The sequence below is a fragment of the Chiloscyllium punctatum genome, chromosome 7 (genome assembly GCF_047496795.1).
Source record: "Chiloscyllium punctatum isolate Juve2018m chromosome 7, sChiPun1.3, whole genome shotgun sequence".
Lineage (NCBI taxonomy): Eukaryota > Metazoa > Chordata > Chondrichthyes > Orectolobiformes > Hemiscylliidae > Chiloscyllium > Chiloscyllium punctatum.
The window spans coordinates 119,980,750-119,998,549 of record NC_092745.1 but is presented as its reverse complement, the minus strand read 5'-3'; the positions used below and the strand labels follow the sequence as shown (position 1 = coordinate 119,998,549).

Here is a 17,800-nt window from a genome sequence, read left to right as displayed (position 1 = left end):
GGTTTGTGGATTTTCGGCAAGAGGTAGACCCGGACAGTGCAGGGTTGGGGAATAATGAGATTGGAGGTGCCCGCTATGTCAAGGACGTGCAAGTCGTGGGCCTCCTCCACTGCCAAATCCAAGCCACCCAACAACTGGAGGAAGAACGCCTCATCTTCTGTCTTAGGACCCTTCAACTACACAGCATCAACATTGACTTCACTAGTTTCCAAATCTTCCCTCTCCTCACCTCATCCCAAATCCAACCCTTCAAAGCAGTACCACTCTCTTGAACTCTCCTATTTTCCATCTTCCTTCCAACATTTCCACTCCACGCTCCCTACCGACCTATCATGATCACCCCTCACCAGCATCTACCAATCGCCTTACCAGCTACCTTCCCCTCAGCCCCACTCTTACCCTCCCATTTTATCTCTCAGACCCCTTCCGCCTCCACATTCCTGATGAAGGGCTTATGCTCGAAACATTGACTTTCCTGCTCCTCGGATGGTGCCTGACCTGCTAAGCTTTTTCAGCTCCACACTTTTCGACATTAAGTGCTTCAGTCCAACCCTGACTTGCTTTCCCAAAATGCAGCACCTCACATTTACTTAAATTAAACTCCATCTGCCTCTCCTCACCACATTGGTCCATCTGATCAAGGTCCCATTATGGACTGAGGTAATGTTCTTCGTTGTCCACCACATCTCCAATTTTGATAACGTCTGGCAAACTTACTAACCATACCTCCTATAACCACATCCAAATCATTCATATAATAGAGAGAAAGAAGGTGCTATCTGGGTTAACATCACTCAAAAGTCACATAGTTCAGATGGGTCGCATCTAGTTGCAGCAGAACAAAAGTAATAGAGAAAGCAGAAATTTGAGCCACAATCTTTCAATTCTCCTTGGAAATGTGAGCAGTTTCAGAGTACTGGAAGATTGAAAATCTTACATTCTTCCTCAAAGAAGAAGGAAGGTATAAACTGGGTAACTACAGGCCAGCCATTGATGAGAAAACCATTAGAGAGCATTGTCAAGGATAAAATTAATCATCATCGGTGGAAGCATGCATTAATAAAGGTCAGCCAACATGGATTTATGAAAGGAAAAGAGTTCCATCTAACTCAATTGTGAAACAAAAACAGAAATTGCTGAAGAAACTTAATTCTGAAGAAAGGTCGCAGGACCTGAAATGTTAACTCTGCTTTCTCTCCACAGATGCTGCCAGACCTTACAAGCTTCTCCAGCAATGTTCACAATTTTTGTTTCAAATTTCCAGCATTTGGAGTTCTTTGTTTGCTTTCACTCAATTGTGTGTCTCACTCAACTGAGGTCTGTCAAGAAGCAAAACAGAAAGTTCATTAAGTTAGTGCAGTAGCTGTTAGATGTATCGATTTTTAAAATGCCTTACATAAAGTACATAACAGAATTCACCTTTTGTTTTATTCCTTCACAGATGTAGACACTGCTAGCATTTATTGATCATCTCTAATTGCCCGGAGCTCTAATTGTGGGCGGCACGGTGGCACAGTGGTTAGCACTGCTGCCTCATAGCGCCAGAGACCCGGGTTCAATTCCCCACCTCAGGCGACTGATTGTGTGGAGTTTGCACGTTCTCCCCGTGTCTGCGTGGGTTTCCTCCGGGTGCTCCGGTTTCCTCCCACAGTCACAAAGATGTGCAGGTTAGGTAAATTGGCCATGCTAAATTGCCTGTAGTGTTAGGTAAGGGGTAAACGTAGGGGTATGGGTGGGTTGCGCTTCGGCGGGTCGGTGTGGACTTGTTGGGCCGAAGGGCCTGTTTCTACACTGTAAGTGATGTAATGTAATGACGGTTAAGAGTCAACAGCAATGCTGTGCGTCTGGATTTACACAAGCCAGATGAGGTAAGAGCAGCAGATCGCTTCCTGAATATCTACAAGAGGGGTTTTTACAAGAACAAGCAGTGGTTGCAGGATTGCCATTCAAAAAATATTCACAAGATGTGTGCATCATTGGCTAGGCCAGCATTTAGTGCCCATAATTTCCCAGAGGCTAGTTAAGAGTCAACCGCATGGAGTCACATGTAGGCCAGGCCAGCTAAGCATGGCAGTTTCCTTCCCTAAAGGACATTAGTGAACCAGATTTCTTTTTTTCTGACAATCAGCAATGGATTCGTGGTCATCATTATACTCTTAATTCCAGATGTTTTTTTAAAATTGAATTCAAATTCCACCATTTGGGATTTGAATCCAGGTCCCCAGACATTACTTGGAATACCATTAGGCCATCTCCTCCCCCTAAGGTTAGCTCATTATTCCCAATGTTTTAATTGAGTTTAAATTTCACTATCTGCCATGGTGTGATTCAAAACCAGAACATAAATAATTCTGGATTATTCATTGAGTGACGTTTTGCCCAGAACAAAAGACAAAGCCAATGATTATGGTGGGAAAGGAATGCTAGGGATGTCAAATAGATGTAAATGTTAGGAGTGAAAAGGTGAAAATGTTCCACTCTGCTGAGAGCAAAGCTAACAAGATACAAACAAGACTCAACCAGGGAGGGTGGGGGACATAAGTAAAATGAAGTATAGATTCCTTCATCCAAAATAGTCAGGATTTGGAGATGCCAGTGTTGGACTGAGGTGTACAAAGTTAAAAATCACACAATACCAGGTTAAAGTCCAACAGGTTTAATTGGAAGCACTAGCACTTCATGAAGGAGCAGCGCTCCAAAGGTTAATGCTTCCAAATAAACCTGTTGGACTATAACCTGGTTGTGAACAAGCTGGTTCAGCCTGAAGATAATTGCAAGGGAGAGGAGTCAGTGGCAAGAAAACAATCATTTCTGGCCCCTATCTCTTCCTGTTTGGGTCTGCTACAGGATCATTGTTGGATGTATGATGGGATATGTACAGTAAACAGTGCCTTAGACTCGGAGAACACTATCACAAAACAAGCACAGTTCAGATAGTGGAGCTTGAAGACAGGTGGCTCCATTCCTTCTTGAAGGATGGCTATCTGCTGTGGCAGACTCTGTCTATATCCTCTGCACTCACAGGCCACTCATATCACCCTTAGACTTTATCCAAAGTAGTAGAACTCAATATTGAGTCCGAGAGGCTGTATAGATGCTAATGGTGCTGAAGTGGAAAACATTGCATTGTTCCCACTGCTTGTGTTGAGTTTTGTTAGAACATTGCACATTGAATAGAAATGTTCACATAAAAGGAAGGCAATTTATTGAAATGACAAGCAACTAGAAGGTCAGGGTCATTCCTATGGGTAAAGTGTGAAGGTGTTCCGCAATGCAGCTCCAAGTCCCCTCCACGCCACACACCATCCTGACTTGGAAATATGCTGCTGTTAGTTCAATGTCACTGGTTTAACATTGTGAAATTCTCTCCCTACTTGCACTGTGGGTGTATCTACACCAAATGCAGGACTGCAGTAGTTCAAGAAAGCTGCTTACCACCACCTTCTCAAGGGCAACTAGGGACAGGCAATAAATGCTGACCCAGCCAGTAAGATCCACTTCCCATTCATGGATTGAAAAGGAAATGGAGACCAAAATTGCACACAGTTCTCATGCATGGTCTCACCAACTGGAGCAAGATTTATTATCCAACACCTCAGAAATTAAGCTGTTCGCTTGCCTAATTGCTGGCTGTACCTGCACGCTCATTTTCTCAGGTCTTTGTAGGAGAAAACCTAAAAATCTCTGAGCATCAACATTCCCAAGGCAGGAGGATCAAGAGGTTAAAGTCAGCTGATGTTTCGGAATTGGCAATAGGGGGTCTTAATGATAATGTGGAAGTGTGTTAGGAAGCTTATCTCAGGGTCAACTCTAACATCAAGGTTGTGAACAAGCTGGTTCAGCCTGAAGATAATTGCAAGGGAGAGGAGTCAGTGGCAAGAAAACAATCATTTCTGGCCCCTATCTCTTCCTGTTTGGGTCTGCTACAGGATCGTTGTTGGATGTATGATGGGATATGTACAGTAAACAGTGCCTTAGACTCGGGAGAACACTATCACAAAACAAGCACAGTTCAGATAGTGGAGCTTGAAGACAATAGACAATAGACAATAGATGCAGGAGTAGGCCATTCAGCCCTTCGAGCCTGCACCGCCATTCAATATGATCATGGCTGATCATTCCCAATCAGTATCCTGTTCCAGCCTTATCTCCATAACCCTTGACTCCACTATCTTTAAGAGCTCTATCCAATTCTTTCTTAAATGAATCCAGAGACTGGGCCTCCACTGCCCTCTGAGGCAGAGCATTCCACACAGCCACCACTCTCTGGGTGAAGTAGTTTCTCCTCATCTCTGTCCTAAATGGTCTACCCCGTATTTTTAAGTAGTGTCCTCTGGTTCGGCACTCCCCCATCAGCGGAAATATGTTTCCTCCTGCCAGAGTGTCCAATCCTTTCATAATCCTATACGTTTCAATCAGATCCCCTCTCAGTCTTCTAAACTCAAGGGTATACAAGCCCAGTCGCTTCAGTCTTTCCGTGTAAGGCAATCCTGCCATTCCAGGAATTGACCTCGTGAACCTACGCTGCACTCCCTCAATAGCCAGAATGTCTTTCCTCAAATTTGGAGACCAGAACTGTACACAGTACTCCAGGTGTGGTCTCACCAGGGCCCTGTACAGCAGCAGAAGCACCTCTTTGCTTCTATACTCAATTCCTCTTGTTATGAAGGCCAGCATGCTATTAGCCTTCTTCACGACCTGCTGTACCTGCATGCTTGCCTTCATTGACTGGTGGACAAGAACACCCAGATCTCTCTGAACAGCCCCTTTACCTAATTTGATACCATTGAGGTAGTAATCTGCCTTCCTGTTCTTGCCACCAAAGTGGATAACCAGACATTTATCCACATTAAACTGCATCTGCCATGCATCTGCCCACTCACCTAACTTGTCCAGGTCACCCTGTAATCTCCTAACATCCTCATCACATTTCACCCTACCACCCAGCTTTGTATCATCAGCAAATTTGCTAATGTTATTGCTGATACCATCTTCTATATCATTTACATATATTGTAAAAAGCTGCAGTCCCAGCACGGATCCCTGCAATACCCCACTGGTCACTGCCTGCCATTCCGAAATGGAGCCGTTAATCACTACCCTTTGTTTCCTATTAGCCAACCAATTCTCTATCCAATCTAGTACTTTGCCCCCAATACCGTGCGCCCTAATTTTACTCACTAACCTCTTGTGTGGGACTTTATCAAAAGCTTTCTGAAAGTCCAGGTACACTATATCCACTGGATCTCCCTCGTCCATCTTCCGAGTTACATCCTCAAAAAATTCAAGAAGATTAGTCAAGCATGATTTCCCCTTCATACATCCATGCTGACTCTGTCCTATCCTGTTACTATTATCCAGATGTGCCGTAATTTCATCCTTTATAATAGACTCCAGCATCTTTCCCACCACTGAGGTCAGACTAACTGGTCTATAATTTCCTGCTTTCTCCCGCCCACCCTTCTTAAAAAGTGGCACAACATTAGCCGCCCTCCAATCCTCAGGAACCGGCCCCGATTCTATTGAACTCTGGAAAATAATCACCAGTGCATCCACGATTTCCCGAGCCACCTCCTTCAGTACCCTGGGATGCAGGCCATCAGGTCCCGGAGACTTATCAACCTTCAGACCTAACAGTCTTCCAACACCAAATCCTGACAAATATAAATTCCCTTAAGTTCAGGTCCTTCAGCCACTGTTACCTCAGGGAGATTGCTTGTGTCTTCCCCAGTGAACACAGATCTGAAGTACCCATTTAATTCCTCTGCCATTTCTTTGTTCCCAGTAATATATTCCCCTGTTTCTGACTTCAAGGGCCCAATTTTTGTCCTAACCATTTTTTTTGCCTTACAGGCGGCTCCATTCCTTCTTGAAGGATGGCTATCTGCTGTGGCAGACTCTGTCTATATCCTCTGCACTCACAGGCCACTCATATCACCCTTAGACTCTGTGTGGTAATTGTCAAGAGTGTGGTGCTGGAAAAGCATCCCAGGAGCAGGAGAATCGACGTTTTGGGCAAGAGTCCTCCATTAGGATGAAGGGCTCTTGCCTGAAACGTTAATTCTCCTGCTCTGCGGATGCTGCCTGACCTGCTGTACTCTTCCAGCACCACACTGTTTAACTCTGACCTCCAGCATCTGCAGACCTCACTTTCTCCTACTATGTGGTAACTGTTAAGGGTTGCTGCATCTTTGCTGTCAGGTTAGAGATGGAGAATTTTCCAGCATGGTAAGTGAATCTTCAAGGAGGAGAAAGTGAGGACTGCAGGTGAAGTGAACCTTCAGCCCATTGTGTCCACACCAGTCATCAAGCACCAATCTGTTCTAATCCCGTTTCCCAGCACTTGGCCCATAGCCTTGTATGTCATGGCACTTCAAGTGCACATCCAAATGCATCTTAAATGTTGTCTCAGTTCCTGCCTCTATGACACTTTCAGGCAGTGACTTCCAGATACCCACCACCTTTTGGACGATCAAGACTCTGCCTTATACCCCCTGTCTTTTACTTTAAACCTATGTCCCCTTGTTTTTCATTCTTGTACAAAGGGGAAAAGTTTCATTCTTCCTGTCCTCCATATGCCCCTCTTAATTCTGCCTCTGAACCCCACTGTGCCATAAATTTAGAAATTAACCAACTGCAGTTTTAAAACCTTGGCCTTCCTTTCCTAGCACACTGATCTGACTATAATAATGGCCCCTGGGAGAAAATAAGGGCTGCAGATGCTGGAGATCAGAGTCGAGAGTATGGTGCTGGAAAAGCACAGCATCCGAGTGAACACTGTCATTCCACCGTAAGTAAACCAACTTGTGAGAATTGTTCTTTAAAGAGCAGTTTGTTTTCTCGGGGACCAACCTTTACAAACAAATTGTGACATACAATAATGATTAAGGACAGAGAACAGAATAAAGTTAGGAGCAATATGAGGAAGGGGTTTCCTGTCAGGAGGCTTGGGAGTCAAGGCTGTAGCTTGAATGGAGGTTTCCTGAACACAGGTTATACTTGAAACGTTCACTTCTCAACCTCTTGATGCTGCCTGGCTTGCGGTATTCTTCCAGCCTCCTGCTTGTCTACCTTGGATTCCAGTGTCTGCAGGGTTTTTTTTGTCTTTGAATGAGAGTTTCCACAACAGAGAAGCTAGAACGGGGGATGGTCACCATTGCTACAGAGATGGAAATTGGTGGTTTTGGGGATGGCATTCGAATGAGGAATGAAGCTGACCTCAGATCAAATGTGATGCCAAGGTTGGCTTAGGTTAATCTGTAGCTGTTTACAATGACTGAATAAAAAAGTCCTCCAACACTGCTACTTTTCAATGGGAGCTGTGTCAAACATGTGGCGTAGTGGATTTATGTGCTGCCTTCAAAACCATAATGGTCCAGAGGGCAGGTAGCTCAGCAGGAGACCATCTGAAACAACAACAACTTGCACATTCAGAGAGCAAATTTAACATCGTCAAATGTGTCACAGCTCTTCACAGAAATGTAACCAGATACAATCCAACACTGAGGAGGTGTAGAGACAGAAGACTAAAAGCTAAATTTTTGACTCAGCTTTTAAGAAGCCACTTAAAGGAGGATAGCAAGGTGGAGAGACAGAAGGGGGAATTCCAGAGCTTGTGACCCTGGCATTATAGAGTGAAGAAAATTAGGGATGTGCAGCAGACAAAGTAAAATATTTTGGCTGCCTCAAATACTATGTGGTGACTTATAATCTTGGCAAAGCTTGATGCGTACAAGTGTCTGATAAAGCCAGGATTTTCTGATGCTGAAGTAAAAGTGAAAGCTGCTATTGAAGGCACAGAGAGAAATGACTGGTGCTCAATTTAATCTGCGAATCACCACACCTCAGGCAAGGGTTGGGGGGGGGGGGGGCGGTGGTGATGGTGGGAAGGCAGGGCTTTAATAGTGATCTCAGTCATCATAGGAATCTGATTTACACTGTTGGCATCACTGTGCATCAAAAGCCAGCCGTCCCGGCCAAGTGAACATACCTGACCCCCTGGCAATGTGGCTAAGTAGAGTTGGGCAGCAAAACTTCAACTTCACATGAGTGACAAATCTAACCTTCACCAAAGGAAAGAGAACTCTTGACAGCCAATCAGTCACTTTGAAGTGCAGTGATTCCAATATGCCACCCAGTCAGTGGTCATTCTGAACACAAGATTCCACAACCACCCAAAAATATAAACGTTTGAATACATGTACAAATAGATTCAAGAACAGCTTCTTCCCCACTCTTATCAGATTTTTGAGTGGACCTCTCAAATGTTAATTCTGATCTCTCTCTTTCTCTGCACCTTCTCTGCAGCCTTAACACTGTACTCTGCACTCTGTTTTGCTCCCCTGATGCACTTTGTTTGATCTGATCTGTCTGGAGAGCACACAAAACAACACGTTTCATTGTAACACGGCACATATTCCAACAATAAATCAAACAATCATCAAAAAGCAAAATGCTGCAGATGCTGGAGAAACTCAACAGATCTTGCAGCATCTGTGCAGTGAGAAACAGAGTTAGGTTTTTGAGTCTGATATTACTCTTTTCAGAACTGGCAATTTCCACACAACTCAAGTGATCATATCCTTGGCTTGCCAAATGAGCTTATATAGACATTACAGCCTATAAATGGTAACTTTTCATAGCCTTATCCCTCGAATACCTAGAAAACCTCTGTGGAATATTTCAATAGAATCCCTACAGTGTAGAAAGAGGCCATTCAGTCCATTGGGTCTGCATGACCATCCCACCTTCCCCCCACCCCAACTCTATCCCTGTAACCCTGTATTTCACATGGCTAATCCATCTAGCCTGCACACCTCTGGACGCTGTAGGTAATTTAGTACAGCCAATTCACCTAAACTGCATATCTTTGGACTGTGGGAGGAAACCAGAGCACCCGGAGGAAACCCACACAGACACAAAGAGAACGTACAAACTCCGAACAGACAGTTGCCTCAGTCTGGAATCAAACCCAGGTCCCTGGCGCTGTGAGGCAGCGGGGCTAACCACTCTGCCACCACGTCGCCCCAATTTGTTTTGATTTTGCCCCTTATACTTTTATTTTTGTCTGTTTTATCTCATTTCACTCTTCCTGTCTTGCACTTTATGGAATTCCTCCTGAAAATATATCATCCAATGCCTGAAGGAGAACTGAACAAGTGTGGTCCTTCCTCACATACATGTGTGGACTGGGAGAGTTTGCAGGTTGTGTGCTAACAGACAGAATCTTGGTGAAGCCCTCACCCAAGATCCACGTGTGCTACCCCCCAGGATGTTGGCTGGAGGATGGAGAAGAAACTGGAGCTCATTTACATCCTCTAGTCCAGAGTGAACTAGCCAAGTAATTTGTGAATTAATAACAATCCTTGTTATGTGCTTTTCTTTGCAGATTTAAATTAATTGCTCATGAATCTGCCACATCATTCTCCTGTAGATATGACTCATTAATTAGAAAGGACAATTACACAAGCCTTCATCAAAACATTTCATCCCAACACTAATCTAGCAACTTGGTGAAAAGTATGTAAGTAATGCGAGCACAGCCAATGCTCACTATCTCCATCCAACATGAATATATGAGTTTATATATATATAACCTATTTATCTATAAAACCTATGCATATTGCATATATATATAACCTTAATGCCCCATTATCACTGGCAATGCAACATCTCTGCCTTGAAAGTGTCTAAAGTTTACAATTGATTCATGTGGGATAGGCCTCTATTCCTGTTGGAAATCTTGGTCCTATGTTATTAAGAGGACTTTGTTGGTCTTTTAGTGGGTAAAATCAGACAGTGTGTAGTGCAGATCCCTATTTGGTTCCACAGATGATGTAACTGCACAAACAGGGGGCAACAACAGCTAATCCAGGCTGCTATCACCCATGGGACCCACACCGTCCTGCTCATGGTTCCTGATTGCCTTTAATCTGCTAGTGTTGCTAGGAGCCCTGAGAGGCCTCAGTCTGGTGATAAGATTCTTCCATATTCCATATCCAGCCAAATTTAACTGAGGACCGGACTGATTATATAATTAATGATTAGTCTTCCACTTTGGCGCAAAGAATAAAAAGAAAGTAACGTACTATTAGAGAGATTGTAGAACTCTGATGTACAGAGGGATCTGGGTATCCTAGTATATGAATCACAGTCTGCAATTCATCAAGTGATAAGGAAAGATAGAGAAATGGAATTCAAAAGTCTGGATGTTATGCTCCAGCTGTACAGACCTTGGTGAGATCACAGCGGGAGTACAGCTTTCTTTTCCTTAGGTATTTCTTTGGATGCAGCTCCGAGAAAGTTCACGCATGTAGGAAGGGTTTAGAGGGATTTGGGCAAAGTGCTGGCAAATGGGACTAGATTAGGCGAGGATATCTGGTCGACATGGACAAGTCAGACTGAAGGGACTGTTTCCTTGCTGTGTAACTCTATGACTGCTTCTTGTGATGTGGGAGTTATCTTATGAAAAAGATCGGAATCCGTTGGAGTTTCGAAGAAAGATGAGCGATCTAATTGAAACTCACAAGATCCTGAGGGGCCCTGATAAGATGGTTGCTGAAATAAAGTGTCTTCCTTCAGGGGAGACTAGAACCAGGGGACACAGTTTAAAAATGACAGACATTATTTTCCCTCTGTTTTCCTGGAGTCTGGAGCATGCAAGACATTACATATTTCCAAAACAGAGATAAATAATTTCTTAATTGACAAGGGAGTCAAAATGTATCGGGGTAGGTGGGGAAATGGAGTTGAAACCGTCGATAGATCAGCCATGATCATGGCGAATGACAAAACAGGTTCAAGGGCCAAAAGGGCTACTCCTGCTTCGAATTTATATGTTTGTTCAATCAATTTCTCTAATGTTGACTAAGAAACTCCCTGAATGTACTGGAATCTTTAGGGAGTACACCAAAATGCAAGACCTCGGCTGAGTGGATCATACAAAAGGAAACACTCAGACTGTAAGGTATCAGAGTAGAGTTAGGGCATTCAACCCCGGAGTCAACTTTGCCGTTTGATCGTGGCTGATAGGTTTCTTAATCCTATTCTCCTGCCTTCTTCCTGCAACCTTTATTCTCTTACTAATCAAGAACCTATCTATCTCTGTCTTAAATACACACAATGGCTTGGCCACCACAGCCCTCTGCAGCAATGAGTTCGACAGATTGACCACCCTCTGGCTGAAGAAATTGCTCCTCGTCTCAGTACTAGAGGGTTGTCCCTTCACTCTGAGGCTGTGCAAGTGATCCTAGTCTCCTCCTACTGACAGAAACATCTTCCAGTTGTCACAGGATCCTGTCGGTTTTGTGTTGTATGAGCAGACTGCTCAAATCATTGCATGAAACCAAAAGGTTTGGTTCTGAGGAATGTTTATTGAAGATAACATCAAGCTCCAAATGTGTAACTGGATTCACAGAGAATTCTGGTTTCTTCTGCATTCTCAGTAGTCTGTCAAGAATCTTACATTATTCCACTTAACTAAAAAACTAAATTCATTTAAAGAGATTTGCAAGGATAATATCATGAGTAACCAGTGGAGAGGCTGGGGCTTTCTTCTCGAGAACATAAAAGACTGAAGGATATATTGACAAGGGAGATAAGGTGTACCGTGGGTAGCTGGGAACTGAAGCTACATATTGGACTCAAAATGCTGCTTCTGTCTCTCTCTGTCCACAGATGCTGCCACACCCGCTGAGTTTCTCCAGCAAACGCTCTGTTGTTATCTCATATTTCCAACACTTGCAGTATTTTGCTTTCAGAAGACTGAAGGTAACCTGACAGTGACCTTTAAGATTGTAAAAGGGTTTGGTCAGGTTGACAAAGAGAAAAGGTTTCCACTTAGGGGCGAGGCCGGAATACAGGCCACAGGTGGACAATAATAAATTGAATGGAGAAGTCAGGAATTTCTTTTCACCGGAGACTGGTTAAAATGACCAGAGCAAGGCACATTTGTGGGAAAGCGATATTAACACGTGGGGAGCAAGCTGAGGATACCTTGCTAATGTGATGAGATGAGAGTTGGGAAGAAGAAGATTGACAGCAAGCATGGACCAGTTGGACTGTTTCCAATATATTACCTTATTTCGTATTCAATGTAATATACAAAGCAACTGTCTCCATTGGTTGCCACCTTGCTGGAGAGGCTTGAGTGTTCCATTGATCCCAAGAGTGCTGCCATTAGGAATTCTCAACTCCTGGCAGGGTCATCCATGACAATTAGGCCTGAAGGGAGGAGACAGACAAAGCACAATCCAAAACAAGTCCTCAACGGCGATGCTGGATGACTAAAGAAATTGCGGGTTTGTTTAGGAAAATGAAAGGAGCATATGTAAGGTATAGACAGGATAGATTGAGTGAATCCTTACAAGAGTATAAAGGCAGTAGGAGTGAAACTTAAGAAGGAGCTCAGAAGGGCAAAAACGGGGACATGAGATAGCTTTGGCAAATGGAGTTAAGGAGAATCCAAAGGGTTTTTACAAATACTTTAAGGACAAAAGGGAACTAGGGAGAGAATAGGACCACTCAAAGATCAGCAAAGCGGCGTTTGTGTGGAGCCTTTGGAGATGGGGGAGATATTAAACGAGTATTTTGCATCATTATTCACTGTGGAAAAGGATATGGAAGATATAGAATGTAGGGAAAAAGATGGTGACATCTTTAAAAATGTCCATATTACAGAGAAGGAAGTGCTGGACGTCTTGAAATGCATAAAAGTGGGTAAATCCCCAGGACCTGATCAGGTGTACCCTAGAACTCTGTGGGAAGCTAGGGAAGTGATTGGTGGGCCTCTTGCTGAGATATTTGTATCATTTTTTAGTCACAGGTGAGGTACTGGAAGACTGGAGTTTGGCAAACGTGGTGCCACTGTTTAAGAAGGGTAGTAAGGACAAGCCAAGGAACTATAGACCAGTGAGCCTGACCTCAGTGGTGGGCAGATTGTTGGAGGGAATCCTGAGGGACAGGATGTACATGTATTTGGAAAGGCAAGGACTGATTAGGGATAGTCAACATGGCTTTGTGCATGGGAAATCATGTCTCACAAACTTGATTGAGTTTTTTGAAGAAGTAACAAAGAAGATTGATGAGGGCAGAGTGGTAGATGTGATCTATATGGACTTCATTAAGGCATTCAACAAGGTTCCTCATGGGAGACTGATTAGCAAGGTTAGATCTCATGGGATACAGGGAGAACTAGCCATTTGGATACAGAACTGGCTCAAAGGTAGAAGACAGAGGGTGGTGGTGGAGGGTTGTTTTTCAAACTGGAGGCCTGTGACCAGTGGAGTGCCACAAGAATTGGTGCTAGGCCCTCTACCTTTTGTTATTTACATAAATGATTTGGATGCGAGCATAAGAGGTACAGTTAGTAAGTTTGCAGATGACACCAAATTGGATGTGTAGTGGACAGCGAAGAGGGTTAGCTCAGATTACAACAGGATCTGGACCAGATGGGCCAATGGGCTGACAAGTGGCAGATGGCGTTTAATTCAGATAAATGCAAGGTGCTGCATTTTGGGAAAGCAAATCTTAGCAGGATTTAAACACTTAATGGTAAGGTCCGAGGGAGTGTTGCTGAACAAAGAGACCTTGGAGTGCAGGTTCATAGCTCCTTCAAAGCAGAGTCGCAGGTAGATAGGAGAGTGAAGAAGGCGTTTGGTCTGCTTTCCTTTATTGGTCAGAGTATTGGGTACAGGAGTTGGGAGGTCATGTTGCAGCTGTACAGGACATTGGTTCGGCCACCTTTGGAATATTGCGTGCAATTCTGGTCTCCCTCCTATCAAAAAGATATTGTGAAACTTTAAAGGGTTCAGAAAAGATTTACAAAGACGTTGCCAAGGTTGGAGGATTTGAACTATAGTGAGAGGGTGAATAGGCGAGGGCTGTTTTCACTGGAAGGTTGGAAGCTGAGGGGTGACCTTATAGAGGTTTATAAAATCATGGCAGGCATGGATAGGGTAAATAGATAAGGTATTTTCCCTGGGGTGGGGGAATCCAGAACTAGAGGGCATAAGTTTAGGGGTGAGAGGGGAAAGATATAAAAGAGACCTAAGTGGCAACATTTTCACGCAGAAGTGGTGCATGTACAGAATGAGGAATTGGTGTAGGCTGGTACAATTGCAACACTTAAAAGGCATCTGGATGAATATATAAATAGGCAGGGTTGATAGGGATATGGGTCAGGTGCTGGCAGGTGGGACTAGATTGGGTTGCGATATCTGGTCGGCATGGATGAGTTGGACCGAAGGGTCTGTTTCTGTGCTATACATCTCTATGACTCCCTAACGGCGATCCAAGCAAAAGACATTTGTGTGATAATAATATCTGTGACAGTCAATGAGGGTTGTTGGGAAATCCTCAGTCTAAGTGCAGTACCATTCATGATTCCTCAGATACTGCAGTCATCCATGTTTAAATGCAGCAGATCCTGGACAATATCCAGGCTTGGGCTGACAAGTGGCAAACAACATTTGCATCTCACAAATGCCAGGCAATGACCATCTCCAATAAGGCACAATCTAACCACTATCCCTTGGCATTCAATGGCATTACCATTACCGAAACCCTGCTAACAACTTCCTGGAATTTACCATTGATCAGAAACTCAATTGGACTTGCCACATCAACATAGTGACTGAAAGAGCAGGTCAGATGCTAAGAACTCTGCAGTGAGTAACTCACCTCTTGAATCCCTAGAGCCTATCCACAAGGCACAAGTCAGGAGTGTAATGGAATATTTCCCACTTGCCTGGATGAGTGCAGCCCCAACAACACACAAGAAGCTTGACACCATCCAGGATGAAGCAGCTCCTTTGACAGGCATCACTTTCAGAAGCACTGACTCCCTCCACCAATGAGTAGTGTGTACTATCTACAAGACGCAGAAATTCACCAAAGATCCTTAGTCAGCATCCACTAAATCCACAACACTTCCATCTCGAAGGAGAAGGGCAGCAGATACATGGGAACACCACCACTTGCAATCTCCCCTCACTACTCTGAATTATATTGCTGTTCCTTCACCGTCGCTGGGACAAGATCCTGGAATTCCTGCCATCTTGGCATTGTATGTTTACCTACACAACGTGGGCTGTAGCAGTTCAAGAAGGCAGCTCACCACCACCTTCTCAGGGGCATCTAGAGGTGGGCAATAAATGCTGGTCCAGCCACCAGTGCCCATCTTCCATAAGTGAATAAGATAAGATCGTCAAGGTTTCCTTGCCACTGGAAATGGATCTACCTTCTGTCAAAGATCTTCATTCTGCTAATATGCAACAACATTCCCACATTAAGAGATGTCTGTCAATAGAGGAATGCAGCTGTAGGATTGGGCTCATCAGCCACACAAGAACACACAGAACCCAGGACCAGTGACATGGAATTTCCTAGGAAGACAATCATACTCATTAGCGAGTGATTGCCACATCTGACAATACAAAACAATCTCATAAACGGAATAATGAGATAAATGCATAAAGATTGAAAGATGTAGGGTGGAAAAGAATCTTCAGACTTGAGGGAGCAACTGGAAGAAATTGCAATTAAGTCAATGAGACATTTCCATGTGATTTACATCATCACGTCCTGTATTTGCCAACGGTCTTTGACAAAGAATGTTCCCTTAGATGTTCTGTGGGTACACCAGTTGTGAAGAAACTCTGTTCATTTTTCACTGCCAATTGACAACAATTTACGTTTTAATTAGACTTCACAGAAGACAGACTTAATTTTCTGAAATTGCCTATCACACTGAGTCAGCATATTATTTTATAAACCTGCTGAGTCATTGCTCACGAACCACAACTCTGTAAAATGATCTTTGGAACAAACTACAGATAAAATCTGCCTTCGAAATAGTTTTATTTAATCTTTTCATTTTCTTTGCATCCCTGCTTCCTGTTTAGTCTGTGCTGAGGTGCACTTAACTGAGAGTCAGTCCCCTTCTGGTACAACAATGATATTCATTTGTATAGCACTTCTAATTTGATAAAGCATCTCAAGTCTCTTCACAAGTACACTATTGGGCAAAATACCACAACACATAAGGACACATGAGGATGGCCGATTGACAAGTTGGTCAAAATAGTCGATCCTAACTTGCAACATAAAGTAACAGAGAGAGATGACGGTTTTAGGAAAGGGGTACCAAAGGCGAGATACTTTGTCACTGCGCTGTTCACACTGAATACAAGAAGGTTAATTGATAATGGTAACAGACCAATTTTCACTTTGAGGGGCTTTCATTACAGAAGCTTTGGGATGAAAACACTGGGTGGCAGCTATCTCTTCCCTGGTACAGAGGCATTTGTTCCCAATGCCAATGTAAACTGCCAATTAGACAGACCACAATTCAAACTCACAACTGTCCCTAGCCTGTGTGGTACACTGGTAAAACATTCCTGAGCAATCCAAGCGCAGTCACTTGTTGAAAGCAAAACAGATGGCAAATCTATTAAGAGTAATGCAATAATAGAATAATACCTGGAATTGTCACTGGTAGCTCAGTGCTGCTACTAGTGGAATCCTGAGTTCTATTGCTCTTCTCCATTCTTGACAGTTCTCTTCCCTGCTCTTGAGTGCTTGGCGTGTCACGAAATGTTTTGTCTTTTTTTTTGTTGAAAAGTCTCTTCTGTAAACTGAGTTGAACCAGATCACACCCTGGAAACACTGCTGAAGGGCATAATGCCAGAAGAGCAGCAGGGCTTTCCAATCCAGAGGGCAGATTGGAGTGAGGTGGGGAGGAGGGAAGGTGTTGAGGAGTTGGGGGGGGGGTGGGAGGGTGGCGATGGTGAGGGAGAATGAAACAGCAGACTCCAATCTATGTTAACATTGTCATTCAGAACTGAAACAAAAAAAACATGACTGGAGACATTCGTCAAGAAAGAAAACTCCAGCTGAGGCAGTTAATTGTTTTGACAGGAAGTTTGACAGTCCCTGACTAATCAGCTGGTCCGGGTGAAGAAAACAGGATATTCTGTAGTTTTAAAATGTGGGCTTCACAATCAGGGCCCATTTGAGCTGTCTACATCAATGCCTGACAGATTGATACTCTAAGCAGCTGCCTTGGAAAATAAAGCACCCAACACACTGAGTTACTTGTTTTGTTGCCGTCGGGATTTTGTATTAAGTTGCTTGTTCAATCCTTTCGGATTTTACTCAGTGTCGTACTGAACATCTGCAATTCATTGCCTGTGACATTATAAACAAGGGAAGGGCACGCTGATTATAAAGCATGTGGCTTTTGGGAAAACAATAATAATGAAAATTTGACGTCACACAGGCAGCAAATGGTTTCGATTTGCGTCTGGCTCTTTTTGCACCAGTTTGAGAGTTGGGTTTATCATTTTTGGTGTTTATATTAAAAGTTCTGGAGGATATTAAAAAGTAGAGTGTTTATTTAGTTTCAGTTTTAGTGGGATTGTGTTATCTTGGAGTAAAAGCACCAATTTTTCTCCTAATTCCAACCGAAAAAATGGCTATATTTGGACCATCCACGCAGTCCCCTTCCCCCTAAAAATCACTGCCAAGCCTTTAAAATAACCTTGTGCAATCTGAACTAACATTTTTTTTTTACGGTTAACAGCTGGGAAAGAAAACTGTGGCAAGATCTAATTAATTACATTTCTTAATTAGAAGTGAAAACTTCAGGAAAAACACACACATCCTGTCGATGCATTCTGAAGAGCAAATATGATTTATTTTACTCAGTCATGGCATGTGGGCTTAGTTGGTTGAGCCAGCATTTATTGCCCATCCTGGATGCTAGAATTCCCTTCCTGTGTGGGAAATAAGAGAATGTTGG

At 43.5% G+C, this 17,800-nt stretch overlaps 1 protein-coding gene across 1 annotated transcript in view; it reads right to left on the bottom strand.

The window, feature by feature from the left end:
* The window catches only part of LOC140480094 (uncharacterized), a 265,170-nt gene extending 248,232 nt beyond the window's left edge, over positions 1-16,938 (bottom strand). The window contains exon 1 of the mRNA XM_072574734.1: positions 16,480-16,938. Coding sequence (XP_072430835.1) covers positions 16,480-16,546 — 67 coding nt within the window. The 5' untranslated portion in view covers positions 16,547-16,938. The remainder of the gene's footprint in view (positions 1-16,479) is intronic.
* Positions 16,939-17,800: the final 862 nt, after the last annotated feature.